Below are 20,832 nucleotides of genomic sequence, written 5' to 3'. Positions count from 1 at the left end.
CGTTGAGCCATATTTTGGAGCCAATCTCTGGCTCTCTTCACGTATTCGCAGTTTGAAATTTTGACTTTTTATACCGAAAATATGCCAATTACTGAAAGCTGCGATGGATCGCATTTTGCCCAAACCCTCCCTGCAGTTTTCAAAATATCCCAAACATCCCAAACTCGACGCTTGAGCCATATTTTGGAGCCAATATCTGGCTCTCTGCACGTATTCGCAGTTTGAAATTACGACTTTTTATACCGAAAATATGCATATTACTGAGAGCAGCGATGGGTTACATTTCCCCAAACCCCCCCCTGGAGTTTTCAAAATATCAGAAAGATCCCAAATTCGACGATTGAGCCATATTTTGGAGCCAAATTCTGTCTCTCTGCACTTATTCACAGTTTGAAATTACGACATTTTATACCGAAAATATGCCAATTACTGACAGCAGCGATGGGTCACTTTTGCCCTAATCCCTCTGCAGTTTTCAAAATATCAGAAAGATCCCAAAATCGACCCTTGAGCCATATTTTGGAGCCAAATTCTGGCTCTCTGCACGTATTCGCAGTTTGAAATTACGACTTTTTATACCAAGAATATGCCAATTACTGAAAGCAGCGATGGATCGCATTTTGGCCAAACCCTCCCTGCAGTTTTCAAAATATCCCAAACATCCCAAATTCGAAGCTTGAGCCATATTTTGGGGCCAAATTCTCACTCTCGGCACGTATTCGCAGTATTAAATTACGAATTTTTATACCGAAAATATGCCAATTTCTCCGAGCGGCGATAGGTAACATTTTGCACAAACCCCCCATCGTAGTTTTCAAAATATCCTAAACATCTAAAATTCGACGCTTGAGCCATATTTAGAGCCAAATTCTGGCTCTCTGCACGTATTCGCAGTTTGAAATTACGACTTTTTATACCGAAAATATGCCAATTACTGAGAGCAACGATGGATCACATTTTACCCAAAACCTCCCTGCAGTTTTCAATATATCCCAAACATCCCAAATTCGATTCTTGAGCCGTATTTTGCAGCCAAATTCTGACTCTCTGCATGTATTCGCAGTTTGAAATTACGACCTTTTATACCAAAAATATGCCAATTACTGAGAGCGGCGATGGGTCACATTTGCCCAAACCCCCCAGCAGTTTTCAAAATATCTGAAACATAATAAATTCGACCCTTGAGCCATATTTTGGAGCCAAATTCGGGCTCTCTTCACGTATTCGCAGATTGAATATCCTACTTTTTATACCAAAAATATACCAATTACTAAGAGCATCGATGGATCGCATTTTGCTTAAACCCTTGCTGCAGTTTTCAAAATATCCCAAACATCCCAAATTAGACGCTTGAACAATATTTTGGCTTATACTCTTGGGGAATGCCAAACCCAAGCTGTTTTGGCTTCAGCATGTCGGGTGCTTCCTGACTAACTGCTCTAGCAGCAGCCTTAGCGACGAGACGCCGGAGTGAATTGCCCACAGCTATCGGTCTGATTCCTCCATCTTTTTTCCTCAGGGCACAGAGGGTAGCGCCAAGAAAGAGAGGCCGTATGGTTTCTGGTATGTTGCCAGCTAGACATGTGTTGGCGAATCTAGTTAGTTCCACCAGGAGGCCCTGTGCAATGTCTCCCAGTGCAGGGTTGAGCATTTGTTTGATGTGGTTGGGTCGTAGTCCTGTGAACCCACCTGCTGATCCTGGTGGGAAGGATAAAGCTGCTTTATGCACCATGGACTCGAGCACACACAGGGGTTCTGCTCTGGTGACACCGACTAGGGGAACACTGTCGTCACGAGGAGCTCTGGGTGGGTGTTTTTCCCTCAGGGCTTGTGCTGTATAGGCATCCCTGGTGGCAACTGTGTCTTCACTGGTGATGACTCTGATCGCCCCTATTGTGTTGCCTTCTTCTATTTTCTTGCTCTGATTTTGGATGCCTCGGTTCTGCTGTTGATACCTTTCCTGCCGTGGGTGTTTTTGGCACGGGTGGGGAGGGGTGCCTGGTTGTCCTCTCTAGGAAAACTATTTATAGCCATAATGACCGACGAAGCTAGTGATTTGTCTCTCCTTGCAGGGACAGCTAGGCATATGTTACCAAACAGGAGAAGGTTGTGCCATGCTTGGATGGTTCCGGGGGAGTCATTGACCTTTTTCAAGAGGCTGGATAGTTTGGCTGCTGCCTGGGGCCGGGCAGCTTTGGGGATGTGCTGCAAGGTTCCAACCGATGTTGCTTTGATGGCTTCTAGTAGTTTCTCAGTCGAAATGAAGCTGTTGGAGGTGTTTTCCCTGACTGCTGGAGTGGGGCCTTGATTGGTACCCTCTTTGGGAGGGCGCCACATACCCGGACAATCGGTTCCGTTGTGAGCATGCTTGCGCACATCTCCGTTACGCTTGAGTCTCCACACCTTGTCACACACTTGGCATGTGCCATACCTGTCGTCGATTGATGGTTCCTCTTGGCTGAGAGAAGCCTGGCTGTCAGTCGTGACCTGCGACATCGGCGGGCGCTGGGCGGGCGCTGGGTGGGCGCTGGGCGGGCGCTGGGTGGGCGCTGGGCGGGCGCTGGTCGAGCGCTGGGTGGGCGCTGGGCGAAGGCTGGGTTGGCGCTGGGCGGGCGCTGGGCGGGCGCTGGGCGGGCGCTGGGCGAACGCTGGGTGGGCGCTGGGGGCGCTGGGTGGGCGCTGGGTGGGCGCTGGGTGGGCTGGGCGCTGGGCGGACGTAGCGTGAGGGGGTGGACACAGGGAGGTAGCGGTCGCGGTTGGGGGTGGGGCAGGGTGGGAAGGTGACTCTTGGGTTGAGTGACGGTACACACTAGCGGGTATGGGGAGGGGGGGGGGGTCAGAGGGGTGACACTAACACGTTTGTATAATTTCGTGATATATCACTGCACAATATAATCTGGTTCACTGTGGACTCGATGCACTTAAAACACGATACCTGTTTCCCGGGAGCGAGGTATCTATTTTTCTGGATATTTTCATAAACACTTACACACTGGTCACCCCCCTCGACTGACCACACAACAACACCCCATCCCCCAACATCCCACCCCTCAGGGCGCCCTTGTTGGCCCTCACTGCAGCTCAAACGATTCCACACTGCCAATCCACTTGTTTGATTGTTTTTGGTTGCGATAGTTCACCCTGGACACTTCCCGCCACTCTCACTCCTTCCCGGATGTTCACACTGCACACTGTGAGTCTGGGTCCGGTGGGGTCAGGATGTCACAAGATAATGGCACATGGCCGGCAGAGCCTCCTCCCAGCGTCCGTTCCCTGTGGCGCCCACAGGATATATGCACAGGTACATATATATTATATATATATTATATATATATATATATATATATATATATATATATATATATATATATATATATATATATATATATATATATATATTATATATATATATATATATATATATATATGTTGACCATTCAGGCTTGTTCGCATTTGTGTTCCTCACGTGTTGCCCCAAAGAATGAGGTGATTTGGTAAAATGCTATGCCCAAGATAACTATCCGAGTGCCGGCGGTGGGGTGGTTCAAATAGCCTCGGCTATCACCTCATTTTGTCCGGTCGTGATGGTCAAGTGGATTAAGGCGTCTTGTACATACCAGATGCGTTTGCTTCTGGGAGTATGGGTTCGAGTCACTTCTGGGGTGTGAGTTTTCAGTTGCATATGTCCTGGGGACCATTCGGCTTGTTCGCATATATATATATATATATATATATATATATATATATATATATATATATATATATATATATATATATATATATTTATTTATTTTTTTATTTTTTAAAAATGTTATATTTATAATTATATATGTATATTTAAATATTGAGATATACCTGTGGGTCCAAGAGGCCATCTGTGTCCCTCAGATGGTCTCCCTTATCACAGTCTATGGGTGTGTGTGAGTGTGAGTGCCCCTGTGAGTGTTCGGGTGAGAGTGTGAGTGTGAGTGCCTGGGTTTATGTGAGGTATGGTTCCAGGAAACATCGTCCCCTCCCCCTCTCCATATCTCCTCCCTTATTCCCACCGTGGGTTTCGAATCCCAGGTGATTAGACCTGCCCTAGGTCCATGGATCCAAGGTATCCATCCGTGGGCCCAACGGATTTCACCCCTTCCCCACTTTCCAAGGGCCAGGTCAATTCCAGCTATCCAGGGAACCTGTCGAAACAGAGCAGCTACAGGAGGGGACACACAAATATTTGTGCCCTGCAGTTACACACCCGTTCCGACAGACTCGATCGCAATCTATCCAGATGAGAACACGTTTTCTTCCGACTAGACCACGCTGGAGTCTCTGTATGTCTCAAATTTGGTTCCTTTATTTATAGTTAGTATTTTTTGGTGTATTAATTGATTTGTTTTAATTTTTTAATGACTTAGGTAGAGTGATTTAGGGAGTTAAGGGGGGGGGGCGGGTTGCATGTGTAGTGGATTATACGAGATCGTGGCTGGTTAGTATTTATCTAGTTGTGTTCACCTAGTCGTGCTTGCGAGGGTTGAGCTTTGCTCTTTCGTCCCGCCTCTCAACTGTCAGTCAATCAATTATTAATAACTAATAAAAAAAATCCACACACACACACACAGGAAGCAGAACGTAACAGCTGTCTAAAGCACAGGTACATATTTACTGCAAGGTAACAGAGGGCATCAGAATGATAGAAATTCTGCTGATTTCCGTTTGTGCAATCATCGGGGGATCGACTGAGCTAGGTGAAATTAATACTTTTTATACCGAACTTATGCCAATTACTGAGTGCTGCGATGGGTCACATTTTGCCCAAACCCACCTGCAGTTTTCAAAATATTCCAAACATCTCAAATTCGACCCTTGAGCCATATTTTGAAGCCAAATTCTGGCTCTCTGTACGTATTCGCATACTCTGTATGTGAAGAAAGTCACTATTTTACCATATTTGAGGATTTTAACTTCAAATCATAGAGCGAGGTTTCGTATTAAGAAGATCCAAGAAAAGACATATGACAATGTTGTTTCCGATACAAATGATTAAAATCAATGAGTTTTCATTAGAATTAACTAAAATGTTCCTGATTTTCTGTTTATATTACCGATGGAAGATGTACACGTAAAACCGCTCTAATCCGGCTGAAACGTCGATATATGCAATAAAAACAGAACTTCTCCCCTTTTCAATATCTTACTCTGTATATTAACGAGAAACAAATAGTTGATTGAAAATGAAGTATTTAAGGTTAATTTCTAATCAATTATGTGTTTGCATCATTTTTATCGTATATTTAATGAATTAATAACAATAAACTGAAAATTAACAAAAACGTGGAAAAACGGCAAAATATTGCCTAATTCGATGATATTTTGTTTAAATCACATAAAGGAAAATGGGGATGATAAACGTCAAAATATTGCTAAATTCGATGATTTTTAGTACGAAACATGAAAAACGTGAAAAAAGTCACGATTATACCAAATTTGAGGATTTTAACTTCGAATCATAAAGCGAGGTTTCGTATTATTTAGATCCAAGAAAAGACATATGACAATGTTGTTTCCAATACAAATGATAAAACCAATGTGTTTTCATTAGAATTAACTAAAATGTTCCTGATTTTCCGTTTATATTACCGATGGAAGATGTACACGTAAAACCACTCTAATCCGGCTGAAACGTCGATATATGCAATAAAAACAGACCTTCTCCACTTTCAATATCTTACTCAGTATTATAACGAGAAACAAATAGATGATTAAAAATGAAGTATTTAAGGTTATTATCTAATCAATTATGTGTTTGCATCATTTTTATCGTATATTTAATGAATTAATACCAATAAACTGAATATTCACAAAACTTGGAAAAACGGCAAAATATTGCCTAATTCGATGATATTTTGTTTAAATCACATAAAGGAAAAGGGGATGATAAACGTCAAAATATTGCTAAATTCGATGATTTTTAGTACAAAACAAAATGCAAGAAACTTGCTTAAAATGCAAAATTTGCGAAATTCTGAGATATGACGGCCAAATCACATATCGTGAGAAAACATGAAGTAGTATCGAAATATTGGTATAAACGAATATATTTACGTAAAATCACACTACATGAAAAACGTGAAAAAAGTCAATATTTTACCATATTTGAGGATTTTAACTTCAAATCATAAAGCGATGTTTCGTATTAAGAAGATCCAAGAAAAGACATATGACAATGTTGTTTCCAATACAAATGATAAAAATCAGTGCTTTTTCATTAGAATTAACTAAAATGTTCCTGATTTGCCGTGTATAATACCGATGGAAGATTTACACGTAAAACCGCTCTAATCCGGCTGAAACGTCGATATATGCAATAAAAACAGAACTTCTCCCCTTTTCAATATCTTACTCTGTAATTTAACGAGAAACAAACAGTTGATTAAAAACGAAGTATTTAAAGTTAATTTCTAATCAATTATGTGTTTGCATAATTTTTATCGTATATTTAATGAATTAATAACAATAAACTGAAAATTCACAAAAACGTGGAAAAACGGCAAAATATGGCCTATTCGATGATATTTTGTTTAAATCACATAAAGGAAAAGGGGATGATAAACGTCAAAATACTGCTAAATTCGATGATTTTTAGTACGAAACAAAATGCAAGAAAACTTGCTTAAAATGCAATATTATGCGAAATTCTGAGATTTGAAGGCCAAATCACATATCGTGATACTACATGAAATAATATCGAAATATTGGTAAAAATGAATGTATATACGTAATATCAAACTACATGAAAAACGTGAAAAAAGTCACTATTATACCAAATTTGAGGATTTTAACTTTGAATCATAGAGCGAGGTTTCGTATTATTTAGATCCAACAAAAGACATATGACAATGTTGTTTCTAATACAAATGATAAAAATCAATGCGGTTTTCATTAGAATTAACGAAAATGTTCCTGATTTTCTGTTTATATTACCGATGGAAGATGTACACGTAAAACCGCTCTAATCCGGCTGAAACGTCGATACATGCAATAAAAACAGAACTTCTCCCCTTTTCAATATCTTACTCAGTATTTTAACGAGAAACAAATTGATGATTGAAAAAGAAGTATTTAAGGTTATTATCTAATCAATTATGTGTTTGCATCATTTTTATCGTATATTTAATGAATTAATACCAATATACTGAAAATTCATAAAAACGTGGAAAAACGGCAAAATATTGCCTAATTCGATGATATTTTGTTTAAATCACATAAAGGAAAAGGGGATGATCAACGTCAAAATATTGCTAAATTCGATGATTTTTAGTACAAATCAAAATGCAAGAATCTTGCTTAAAAATGAAAAATTTGCGAAATTTTGAGATATGACGGCCAAATCACATACCGTGAGAAAACATGAAGTAGTATCGAAATATTGGTAAAAATGAATAAACTTCAGCTTGTGGTTATTAGGCAAGTCTGTGCATTAAACATTTGGCACGAGTTCTCCCCACATAGCAGAGCTCGCGAGAGAGCACCAGAGGTCCCACACTGCCTCATTGCCTGGAGAGGTATGGAGTTCTGGTGGGGTAAATACCCCAGAATTCCTACTTCTATTAAAGCTTTAAAGTATTGTGTAGTGGATACAGCAAGCAACTGTCAACTTTTTGGCCAGTGTTCGAGTCCCCTGATAGGTTGTGTGTCTAAAAAGATATAAAACTTCAGCTTGTGGTTATTAGGCAAGTCTGTGCATTAACACTTGGCATGAGATCTCCCACATAACAGGGCTCGTGAGAGAGAACATACGAACATAAGAACAAAGGCAACTGCAGATGGCCTATTGGCCCATACGAGGCAGCTCCTATTTATAACCACCCAATCCCACTCATATACTTGTCCAACCCGCGCTTGAAACAATCGAGGGACCCCACCTCCAGCAAGTTACGCGGTAATTGGTTCCACAAATCAACAACCCTTTTACTGAACCAGTATTTACCCAAGTCTTTCCTAAATCTAAACTTATCCAATTTATACCCATTGTTTCGTGTTCTGTCTTGTGTTGATACTTTTAATACCCTATTAATATCCTCTTTGTTATGTCCATTCACCCACTTGTAAACCTCTATCATGTCACCCCTAACTCTTCACCTTTCCAGTGAATGCAACTTAAGCTTTGTTAATCTTTCTTCATATGAAAGATTTCTAATTTGGGGAATTAACTTAGTCATCCTACGCTGGACACGTTCAAGTGAATTTATATCCATTCTATAATATGGCGACCAAAACTGAACTGCATAATCTAAATGGGGCCTAACTAGAGCAAGATATAGCTTGAGAATCACACCAGGTGTCTTGTTACTAACGCTGCAATTAATAAATCCAAGTGTCCGATTTGCTTTATTACGAACATTTATGCATTGATCCTTTTGTTTTAAATTCTTACTAATCATAACTCCCAGATCCCTTTCGCAATCCGACTTCGCAATCTCAACACCATCTAGCTCGTATCTTGTAACTCTATCATCATTACCTAGCCTCAGAACTTTACATTTATCAGCATTAAACTGCATTTGCCAATCATTTGACCATTTCAAAACCCTATCTAGATCAACTTGAAATGATAGTAAGTCCTCCTCCGAATTAATTTCCCTACCGATTTTCGTATCATCGGCAAATTTGCAAATGTTGCTACTCAAACCTGAATCTAAATCATTTATATATATTATAAACAACAGAGGTCCCAGGACAGAGCCCTGAGGTACTCCACTAACAACATTATCCCACTCTGACTTAACCCCATTTATACTAACTCTCTGTTTCCTTTGGAATAGCCATGCCCTAATCCAAGTTAATATAGCACCCCCAATACCATGAGCTTCTATTTTTTTAATTAGTCTTTCATGTGGCACTGTATCAAAAGCTTTGCTAAAGTCAAGGTACACAACATCACAATCCTTACCACTATCAACTGCCTCAACTATGCTAGAATAAAAAGACAACAAATTTGTTAAACATGAATGGCCATTTATAAAACCATGTCGCGACTCAATTATTAATTTATGTTTTTCAAGATGAAGACGAATTTTATTTCCTATTATAGATTCGAGTAACTTTCCCACAATAGACGTTAGGCTAATTGGTCGATAGTTAGATGCAAGTGATCTATCTCCTTTCTTAAAAATTGGCATCACATTAGCAACTTTCCAAAACTCTGGCACTCTGCCTGACTCTATTGATTTATTAATTTTGGTTGACAGTGGGTCACAAAGCTCCTCTTTGCATTCTTTAAGCACCCTGGCAAACACTTCATCCGGCCCTGGGGATTTGTTTGGTTTGAGTTTTACTATTTGTTTAAGAACATCCTCCCTGGTAACTGTTAAACTCGTCAACCTGTCCTCGTCCCCACCCACATAGACTTGTTCGGCTGAAGGCATATTGTTAAGTTCCTCTTTAGTAAATACAGATACAAAATATTTATTAAAAATACTACTCATCTCTTCATCACTATCTGTTATTTGACCTGTCTCAGTTTTTAATGGACCTATCCTTTCCCTAGTCTTAGTACGATATAACTGAAAAAACCCTTTAGGATTTGTCTTTGCTTGCCCTGCTATGCGAACTTCATAGTTTCTTTTTGCTTTCCTTATCTCTTTTTTAACATTTCTAACCAGTTGTACGAATTCCTGTTCTAAAGTCACCTCCCCATTTTTAATCCTTTTGTACCAAGCTCTCTTTTTACCTATAAGGTTCTTCAAATTCTTTGTTATCCACTTTGGGTCATTAGTATTCGATCTATTCAATTTGTATGGTATACTACGTTCCTGTGCTTTGTTTAGAATATTCTTAAATAAGTTATATATTGAATCCACATCGAAATCCCCATTTACGCCACCTGTCGCTGGGTTCATGTCTCGCTCCAAGACCGGCCCCCACCCCATACCCAAGACTTTCCAATCAATTTGACCCAAAAAAATTCTAAGGCTATTAAAATCAGCTTTTCGAAAATCTGGCACTTTAACAGAATTTTCTCCTACAGGTCTATTCCATTCTATGCTAAATCTGATTTCTTTGTGATCACTGTTCCCTAGCTCACTCCCTATTTCGATGTCATTAATTTGTGTTTCCCTGTTAGTTAACACTAAATCTAAAATATTATTTTCCCGTGTTGGTTCCTTAATGTGTTGCGTAAGAAAGCAATCGTCAATTAATTCTAGAAAATCTTCTGCTTCACTATTCCCTGTTTTGTTCAACCAGTTTATTCCACTAAAATTAAAGTCACCCATGACATAAATACTGTTAGATGTAGATGCTCTAGATATTTCATCCCATAGATGCTTTGCTTCCATTCTGTCTAAATTTGGTGGCCTATATATAACTCCTATTATAATATTATTAGCTTTTTCGTTTAATTCTATCCAAATAGTTTCTGTGTGTGGCTCAGTTTTGATTCTCTCTTTGAGACTACATTTCAAATTGTCCCTAACATATATGGCTACTCCACCTCCTCGTCTAATATATCTATCTGTGTGAAATAGTTTAAATCCATTTATTTGATATTCAGCTAATAGTTCTCTATTTTCTACATTCATCCACGTTTCGGTAAGTGCAATAATATCTATTTTTTCTGTGCAGACAAGAGCATTTAATTCGTTAATTTTATTTCTTAGACTTCTACTGTTAGTGTAATATACCCTAAGTGAATTGTTATTTTGAGGCCCTTTTCTTTCCCTGATCATTTTGCCAATTCCTTTCTCCCACAAACACATACTTTTATTACCTCCTTCCTCCAAATCAATTTCCATACCTCTATCTACTAACAGTTTAAACCCAAACAAACACCTCTAACCACTTCTTCCAACGAGTTCGCAACAGCAACAATCCCAGCCCTCGATAGATGCACCCCATCACGAGCATACATTTCATTTCTTCCATAGAAGTGTTCCCAGTTGTCTATGAAAGATATTGCATTTGATTTGCAATATCTTTCCAGCCGGCAAATGACACCAAGTGCCCTCGACATCCATTCATTTCACACTCCTTTTCTTGGAAGAATGCCACATATGATCGGGATTCCTCCCTTGCTCCTAACTAATTCAATGACTGTCCTGAATCTCTGTATTAGTTCCTCACTCCTAACTCGCCCAACATCATTACCCCCTGCACTAATACAAATAATGGGTTTGTTTCCATTTCCCGTCATAATATCATTCATGTTTCCAACAATATCACCAATTCCAGCTCCCGGATAGCAAACCCTTAATCTGTTTCCCCTATCTCTGGCACAAAACGTTCTGTCTAAATACCTCACCTGGGAATCTCCCACAACCAAAATTCGCTTCGATTCTCCCTTTTCCTTTCGAGCAGTTTGAGGGACCTGCGCTTCAATGCTCCTCGTTGCTTTGCCTCCTCTTTGAACAACAGGTTCACCACAGCACTCGTCCTCTAATACGTCAAATGCGTTAAAAGTCCTTAGGTGTAGGCTATTAGTTGTCGGTTTTGCCAAGGTCTTCATAAGACCCCTGTCTTTCACAACTTGCCAAGACGAGGTCTTGGCAAGTTGTGGCTGAGTAGGCTGAGAAGTGAGTTCTGGCTACTAGGTACGACATATATATATATATTTATATATATATATATATATATATATATATATATATATATATATATATATATATATATATATATATATAATATATATATATATGCGAACAAGCCTGAATGGTCCCCAGGACTATATGCGAATGAAAACTAGTTACCAGTTGCGTTGCTTCTGGGAGTATGGGTTCGAGTCACTTCTGGGGTGTGAGTTTTCATTCATATATATATATATATATATATATGTCGTACCTAGTAGCCAGAACGCACTTCTCATCCAACTATGCAAGGCCCGATTTGCCTAATAAACCAAGTTTTCCTAAATTAATATATTTTCTCAATTTTTTTTCTTTTGAAATGATAAAGCTACTCATTTCATTATGTATTAGGTCACTTTTTTTTATTGGAGTTAAAATTAACGTAGATATATGACCGAACCTAACCAACCCTACCTAACCTAACCTCTCCTATCTCTATAGGTTAGGTTGGGTTAGGTAGCCGAAAAAGTTAGGTTAGGTTAGGTTAGGTTAGGTAGGTTAGGTAGTCGAAAAACAATTAATTCATGAAAACTTGGCTTATTAGGCAAATCAGGCCTTGGATAGTAGGATGAGAAGTGCGTTCTGGCTACTAGGTACGACATATATATATATATATATATATATATATATATATATATATATATATATATATATATATATATATATATATATATATATATATATATATATGTGTGTGTGTGTGTATATCACGAAAATAAACACGTGATTAAAAATGTGACAATGTCAGACCACGGAGGAAAAATGAAACAGGAATTTCCTTAAGTACTTTCGTATATTAATACATCTTCAGAAGGAGTCACCTTCTCCTTCTGAAGATGTATTAATATACGAAAGTACTTAAGGAAATTCCTGTTTCATTTTTCCTCCGTGGTCTGACATTGACATATATATATATATATATATATATATATATATATATATATATATATTATATATATATATATATATATATATATATATATATATATATATATAGGCCGATTTGCCTAATAAGCCAAGTTTTCATGAATTAATTGTTTTTCGACTACCTAACCTACCTAACCTAACCTAAGTTTTTCGGCTACCTAACCAAACCTAACCTATAAAGATAGGTTAGGTTAGGTTAGGTAGGGTTGGTTAGGTTCGGTCATATATCTACGTTAAGTTTAACTCCAATAAAAAAAAATTGACCTCATACATAATGAAATGGGTAGCTTTATCATTTCGTAAGAAAAAAATTAGAAAAAATATATTAATTCAGGAAAACTTGGCTTATTAGGCAAATCGGGCCTTGCATAGTAGGCCAAAAAGTGAGTTCTGGCTACTAGGTACGACATATATATATATATATATATATATATTGTGACGGTAACGCGTTGGTGTTCGGCTGTTTAAGGCTAGGGGTATGGCCTCGTCACATAGTTATAAAAAAAAATAGAAAAACTGGAACTTCGTCTGTGGTAAGGTAAGGAGAAGACACACAAAACACAAGTAAAACTTTAACAATGAAATTTTAATTACGTTAAATAAATCAAAACATGAAAATAATGCACAAACAAATATGTATAATAAAATCAATGAATCAAAATAATAAGAATACTTAAATGACACAATGAAAGTTACGTTAAGGCAAAATAATAAGAAGTGCAACACAAAAGTTAAGTGGGAGGTGCTGGAATATTGGCTTAAAGCCACCACCTCTCTCAGTACACTCTAGAGTCTAGCTGGGAGGAGTGCTGGCTACGAAAGCACGGAACATTCTGAGGACTGATGTTGGGGCGACCCCAGACATCAGGTAGTATTGGGGGCGAGTGCAGGTGCAGCCAGACCGGCGACCAATCAGCGGAGCCGTAGCGATCAACGGGTAGTTTGGTGGTTGGAGTTCGAACAGGTGGCTGGATGCATACGTTTCTGCTCACCCTGGCAAGCCTTGCTGGTGCTGGTGTTGTTGTCGTTGTTGTTGGACATTTCTTCCATAGTCTTTTTATATAATTGTGAAGACGTAATTTTGGAGGGAAGAGCAGGCTCAATCTCTTGAAGGAGATTATCGTCACAACTCTCCCCCGAAGCCTGCGGTTCTGGAAGAAGTACGTCGTTATGTGGTGGAGTAATGGATGGAGTTGCTTCTACTTCATAAACTCTGGAGAGATCATGGGCTAAGATGTTGTCAGACTCTTGGTATAGCGTGTCTCCAGGTTGAATTTCTGCAGGTAGCAAGCCCATAGTAGAAGACGTTGAGATGAGAAGTGGGCGTGCTGCAGGAGGTGTAGGGTGGTGTGGTCCGTATTGATGGTGGACCGAGCACTTTTCAGGTGTGGAGTGAAGTGCTGAAGCTTCAGGATGAGGAAGAGTAGCTCCTTGCCAATTGTTCCGTCGTTCCTTGTAGCAGTAGTCGCTGACAGGTGTATTCTTCTCGCCTTGTTGCTGCATCACGACACCACCATCGTCGGTACCATTGGCGTCGACATGGAGGATGTAGGGCTTATCTGACGAGGTGAGAGTGGAATTAGAAGAGGGCATAGGAGCACGAGTATTATCCTGAAAGCATTTGGGAAGATCATTAAGGATTTTGGAATTAGAAAGCGCCGACTCCTTGTCAGTGCTTTCGGGAGAAGAAGCCGGGATGGTCTCACTGTGGATGTAGGGTTCTGTGAAGGTAGAACAATTAATCAAGACAGTGGGAGGAGTACCATTATATTGCTTCAGGAGGTTGACGTGGCACAGCTGGGTCTTCCGCCGCCTATCTGGAGTCTCTATGACGTATGTGTTGTTGCTTCTGCACTCTTTGACGCAGTAGGGTCCTGAAAATCTGTTTTGTAAAGGTGAACCTGGGATAGGGAAATAAGCAAGGACGAAGTCTCCCGGCTTTAATTTTCTTACTTTGCTGGTCTGGTCGTAATGAGTCTTCATTCTCACTGGGCTTTCAATAGATTATCATGAGCAAAGCGGTGGACTCTCTCTAGAATGTGTTGAAGGTTTTGAAGAAACTGGGGCACATTCTGATGCTCACTGAAGGTGGCATCTCTGAGAGAGTCTTTGAAAGCCTTAAGGGGAGTACGGCACTTACGGCCGTAGAGCATCTCATAAGGAGATACTCCTAGGGACTCATTGGGGAGACTTCTGAAAATACACATTATTAGGTCAATCTGCTTATCCCAATCCTTCGAGGTTTCACTACAAAACTTTTTCAAGAGTGCTTTGATGGTCTGATGACTACGTTCAAGAGAACCCTGTGAAGCAGGATGATAGGGGCTGGACAATACCTGTTTGATGTTGAACTCCTCCAGTGTCCTTTTGAAGAGATCACTGGTGAAGTTGGTGCCACAGTCACTTTGAATCTCCCTGGGAAATCCGTATTGAGTGAAGATCTTCAGTAGATGTTTGATAACCGTAGCAGCCGTGATGTTCTTCACTGGAACTGCTATGGGAAATCTGGTGGTAGGACACAGGATGGTTAGGATGTAGGCGTTACCTGAACTGGTCCGAGGTAAAGGACCAACACAGTCTATTATGAGTCTGTGGAAAGGTTCCACAGGCACCTGTATGGGAATCAGTGGTGCTCTGGGAATGGAGACGTTCGGTTTGCCTGCCATCTGACATGTATGACACTGTTTTACGTACTGTTTGACGTTATTTACCATACCTGGCCAGTAGTAGTCTTGGCGAATCCCATGGTAAGTCTTGTTGAAGCCGTAGTGGGAGAATGCTCCATGGGCCAGGTGTAGAATAGTGGGCCGCAGGCTGGTGGGAATCACAAGTTGTTCGGTGTTGGCCCAATCGTCCTCCTCCTTCAGTTTACTGGGTCTATATCTGCGGTAGAGCAAGTCGTTCTCTAGGAAGAACCCAGGAATACTGTCGGGTTGAGTCTCAGCCTGGAAAAACAATGGTGTTAAAGTAAGATCTTCCCTCTGCAACTTACGGAACTCCAACTTGGTCAGATGCGGGGGTAGTTTCTGAGGGTCTTGAGGGACAGCGGTAGCAGTAGAGTCAGCTGGCTGTGGACGTGCGGCTTGTGCACGGGTGGTCACGAGAACCGGAGGAGAAACATCATCACTCTCTTGAACCTCTGCTGGAACATACTCAAGAATAGGGTTACTTGGCACAGAGTTACACACCTGGGGTTTGTCCATGACGATCAGGTTGGTTGGTTGCAGGTCTTCTGCCAAGTCGTTGCCTAGGAGAAGTTGCACTCCAGGCATGGGAAAAGGCTTTTCCCTGACGGCGACTTGGACTTCCCCGTTCACGTAGGGACAATCCAGGTGGACTCTGGCGAGAGGGTATGGAGTAGTAGCAGTGAGGTCAGTGATGAAGACCGTTTCCCCGGTGTAGACTATGTTGGGCACAGCCGACTTCAAGATGATCGATTGTAGAGCCGCTGTGTCCCTCAAGATCTTCAATTTGAAACGTCCCTCCGGATTTGAACCGTTGGCAGAGACAGTTCCAGTATACAGGTGGTTACTGAAAAGAGAAAGATCATTAACATCAACACCAACATTCATCACAGGCTTACCGGACTTAGGAGGAGTTGGTTTGGGTCGTTGTTGGTCAGTGGTTCCCTTGTATTGAGACTTACCACACTTGTCTATGGTATGTCCATAGAGTCTACAATACTTGCAGTACAGTTGTGAACCAGCTTGATCGGGGCTCACCTTCTCGTAACTGTACCACGACTTCTTACTGGAGGATGGTTCAGGTGTCAGCCGGTGGATGAGGCTGTAAGTGTCAGCCGACTTAGCACACTTCAGGTAGTCGGTTTCTTCTTTATCTGCTAAGTAGAGGCGGACAGGAGGCGGCACACGTCTCAAGAATTCTTCAACAAGCATCAGGTTGACGAGTTCTGTAAAAGTAGAGACATGTGCTGCTTCCAGCCATTTCATGAAATACCTCCGTTTCGTGTTAGCAAACTCGAGGAAGGTAGTGGTACTTGCCTTCAGGTGGTCACGGAATTTCCTTCTATAACTTTCAGTAGAGAGGAGGTAGGCGTCCAACACTGCTTGTTTCAGAGTGTAGTAGTCATTCTCAGACGCCAAAGTACTGAGTGTGACTGCAGCTCTACCTGTAAGATGGACTCTGAGAAGTGTGGCCCATTGGTCGACAGGCCAACTGAGTTGATTAGCAAGGGTTTCAAAGGTGGTAAAGAACACATCAACTTCTGCTTCTACAAAGGATGGCATTAACTTACTTGCATGTGATATATTAAAACTGATGGGAAGATTGGCAGTAGCTTGCTGGCGTTGAGCGAGGTGTGAAGTTTCCAACGTGTATTCCCGTTGACGACACTCAAGAACCAGAGTCGCTTGCTGCTTGTCATGTTCGCGTTGTATTTCCAACTCGCGTTGTTTGGTTTCAAGCTGTACTCGTTCACGTTCACGGAGTAATGCGACCTCGCGTTCGTGTTCTTCTCTCCTCAAAGCAGCTTCACGTTCTCTGAGGGTGATTTCTCGTTCTTGTTCTTCCCTCCTCAAAGCAGCTTCGCGTTCTTGTTCGTCTCTCCTCAAAGCAGCTTCGCGTTCTTGTTCGTCTCTCCTCAAAGCAGCTTCGCGTTCTTGTTCTTCTCTTCGTATGGCAGCTGCTCGTTCTTGTTGTTCGAGGGCTTCCCTTTGCTGCTCACGTTCAATCTTAGCCAGCTCTAGTTTAAGTTTCATCGTTGCCAAGTCAGTTTTATCTGCAATATAGTAAGTTTCATGAGTTTCAGAGTCTATCTTACCTTGCTCTAAATAGTAATCCAGCAACAGGTTGTGTAGGTCATTTTTGTTGGCTTGGTAGGGAACTTCTAGTTGATACTCATGTGCAAGAGTTTGTAGTTCAGTCCTCTTGGCACGACTTAAAGTTCCTATTTCACCTGCTGGATTTGCACGGAAAGTTTGGAGAAGAAACATGGTGAAATTAGCAAATAAAGGTACACGAATGTTCAATAATGAAATGTCAGAAACAGGACAACGTGGCAACTGGTACCTATCCTGTGTGATCTTTAACAATTAACGTTAAGTGAAAGATATTAAATGATTAAATGAAATCAAGGGCGCAGGAAATCTTGTACCCGGTACTCATGTAAGAGAATAAGGGCAAGAAAATCCTACTAACAAATGAAACAAAGTTTCGAAAACAAATGAAACAGTTAAATGCTTCAAAAGTAAAATTGGTAGTCCAAGGATGTAGGCATACCTTGCCAAGTCTCTATAGGACATAAAGCAAGTTTTTCCCACTGAATTTAATATGATACTTACAGAATTAGCGAACTTTTGTGCTCTGAAAAAATAAGCTAATTCCCTACCGTTGTATGTATCATCATCTCTGACTGACGTGTAGGGGTGCGAGGTGTCAACTGGTGACGAGAACTGCTGCTGAGGTCCCAATTCAGCAACTAAAGTTCGAGCTAGAGGAACTATGGCCCTCTTTGTCCTCCTACAGTCAGATTGCAGAAGATTGGGTACTCTTGACCCGGGGCAGACCACAGTACCAGGGTACCAATATGATGATCTGTCAGAATGAGAAATATTCAAGGGACATAGATGGTAAATACGAGTAATAACAAGGAGGGAGAGATGACCAATTAAGAGTATGACTGCGGCCTACAGTCACCACGTAATCCAAAGTTGTCTCACCTTCACTATATGTTACTCTCGTAATGCACAATACACCGCACCTTATAAAAAATGAAATTGAATGAAAAATAGTAAAGCTACGTTAACAAAGTTAAATACGCTTACCATAAATTACCACTTGGCACCAGTACCTGAGTGAGGCTCCCGGACAGGCCCCCATATAACTTGTGACGGTAACGCGTTGGTGTTCGGCTGTTTAAGGCTAGGGGTATGGCCTCGTCACATAGTTATAAAAAAAAATAGAAAAACTGGAACTTCGTCTGTGGTAAGGTAAGGAGAAGACACACAAAACACAAGTAAAACTTTAACAATGAAATTTTAATTACGTTAAATAAATCAAAACATGAAAATAATGCACAAACAAATATGTATAATAAAATCAATGAATCAAAATAATAAGAATACTTAAATGACACAATGAAAGTTACGTTAAGGCAAAATAATAAGAAGTGCAACACAAAAGTTAAGTGGGAGGTGCTGGAATATTGGCTTAAAGCCACCACCTCTCTCAGTACACTCTAGAGTCTAGCTGGGAGGAGTGCTGGCTACGAAAGCACGGAACATTCTGAGGACTGATGTTGGGGCGACCCCAGACATCAGGTAGTATTGGGGGCGAGTGCAGGTGCAGCCAGACCGGCGACCAATCAGCGGAGCCGTAGCGATCAACGGGTAGTTTGGTGGTTGGAGTTCGAACAGGTGGCTGGATGCATACGTTTCTGCTCACCCTGGCAAGCCTTGCTGGTGCTGGTGTTGTTGTCGTTGTTGTTGGACATTTCTTCCATAGTCTTTTTATATAATTGTGAAGACGTAATTTTGGAGGGAAGAGCAGGCTCAATCTCTTGAAGGAGATTATCGTCACAATATATATATATTATATATATATAATATATATATATATATATATATATATATATATATATATATGTCGTACCTAGTAGCCAGAACTCACTTTTTGGCCTACTATTCAAGGCCCGATTTGCCTAATAAGCCAAGTTTTCCTGAATTAATATATTTTTTCTAATTTTTTTCTTACGAAATGATAAAGCTACCCATTTCATTATGTATGAGGTCAATTTTTTTTTATTGTAGTTAAAATTAACGTAGATATATGACCGAACCTAACCAACCCTACCTAACCTAACCTAACCTATATTTATAGGTAAGGTTAGGTTAGGTAGCCAAAAAAAGCTAGGTTAGGTTAGGTTAGGTAGGTTAGGTAGACGAAAAAACATTAATTCATGAAAACTTGGCTTATTAGGCAAATCGGGCCTTGCATAGTAGGCTGAGAAGTGCGTTCTGGCTATTAGGTACGACATATATATATATATATATATATATATATATATATATATATATATATATATATATATATATATATATATATATATATATATATATGTCGTACCTAGTAGCCAGAACGCACTTCTCAGCCTAATATGCAAGGCCCGATTTGCCTAATAAGCCAAATTTTCCTGAATTAATATATTTTTTCTAATTTTTTTCTTATGAAATTATAAAGCTACCCATTTCATTATGTATGAGGTCAATATTTTTTTATTTGAGTTAAAATTAACGTAGATATATGATCGAACCTAACCAACCCTACCTAACCTATCTTTATAGGTTAGGTTGGGTTAGATAGCCGAAAAAGTTAGGTTAGGTTAGGTTAGGTAGTCGAAAAACAATTAATTCATGAAAACTTGGCTTATTAGGCAAATCGGGCGTTGCATTATAGGCTGAGAAGTACGTTCTGGCTACTAGGTACGACATATATATATATATATATATGTCGTACCTAGTAGCCAGAACTCACTTCTCAGCCTACTATGCATGGCCCGATTTGCCTAATAAGCCAAGTTTTCCTGAATTAATATATTTTCTCTAAATTTTTTCTTATGAAATGATAAAGCTACCCATTTCATTATGTATGAGTTCAATTTTTTTTCATTGGAGTTAAAATTAACGTAGATATATGACCGAACCTAACCAACCCTACCTAACCTAACCTAACCTATCTCTATAAGTTAGGTTGGGTTATGTAGCCGAAAAAGTTAGGTTAGGTAGGTTCGGTAGCCGAAAAACAATTAATTCATGAAAACTTGGCTTATTAGGCAAATCGGGCCTTGCATAGTAGGCTGAGAAGTGAGTTCTGGCTACTAGGTACGACATATATATATATATATTTATATATATATATATATATATATATATATATATATATATATATATATATATATATATATATATATGCGAACAAGCCTGAATGGTCCCCAGGACATATGCAACTGAAAACTCACACCCCAGAAGTGACTCGAACCCATTCTCCAGAAGCAACGCAACTGGTATGTACAAGACGCCTTAATCCACTTGACCATCACGACCGGACAAAATGAGGTGATAGCCGAGGCTATATGAACCACCCCACCGCCGGCACTCGGATAGTTATCTTGGGCATAGCATTTTACCAAATCACCTCATTCTTTGGGGCACACGTGAGGAACACAAATGCGAACAAGCCTGAATGGTCCCCAGGACATATGCAACTGAAAACTCACACCCCAGAAGTGACTCGAACCCATACTCCCAGAAGCAACGCAACTGGTATGTACAAGACGCCTTAA

General features: G+C 40.1%; 1 protein-coding gene across 1 annotated transcript; it reads right to left on the bottom strand.

Annotated features, from left to right (window-relative positions):
• Positions 1-15,289: 15,289 nt before the first annotated feature.
• Positions 15,290-17,458, bottom strand: LOC138352929 (putative uncharacterized protein DDB_G0271982). Its single transcript, XM_069305582.1, has 2 exons — positions 16,117-17,458; positions 15,290-15,478 (listed from the first exon to the last, which is right to left on the bottom strand). Exons 1-2 carry the CDS (start codon positions 17,249-17,251, stop codon positions 15,474-15,476), a joined length of 1,140 nt encoding a protein of 379 aa, XP_069161683.1. The 5' UTR covers positions 17,252-17,458; the 3' UTR covers positions 15,290-15,473.
• Positions 17,459-20,832: the final 3,374 nt, after the last annotated feature.

The sequence above is a fragment of the Procambarus clarkii genome, chromosome 55 (assembly GCF_040958095.1).
Source record: "Procambarus clarkii isolate CNS0578487 chromosome 55, FALCON_Pclarkii_2.0, whole genome shotgun sequence".
In the NCBI taxonomy this organism is placed as follows: Eukaryota; Metazoa; Arthropoda; class Malacostraca; order Decapoda; family Cambaridae; genus Procambarus; species Procambarus clarkii.
The sequence above is the reverse complement of the archived record's forward strand: the minus strand, read 5'-3'. Positions and strand labels throughout refer to the sequence as shown.

Excerpts from the sequence above, each read along its gene's own strand:
- LOC138352929 (XM_069305582.1), bottom strand. The coding sequence starts at position 17,251 with ATGAAACTTAAACTAGAGCTGGCTAAGATTGAACGTGAGCAGCAAAGG.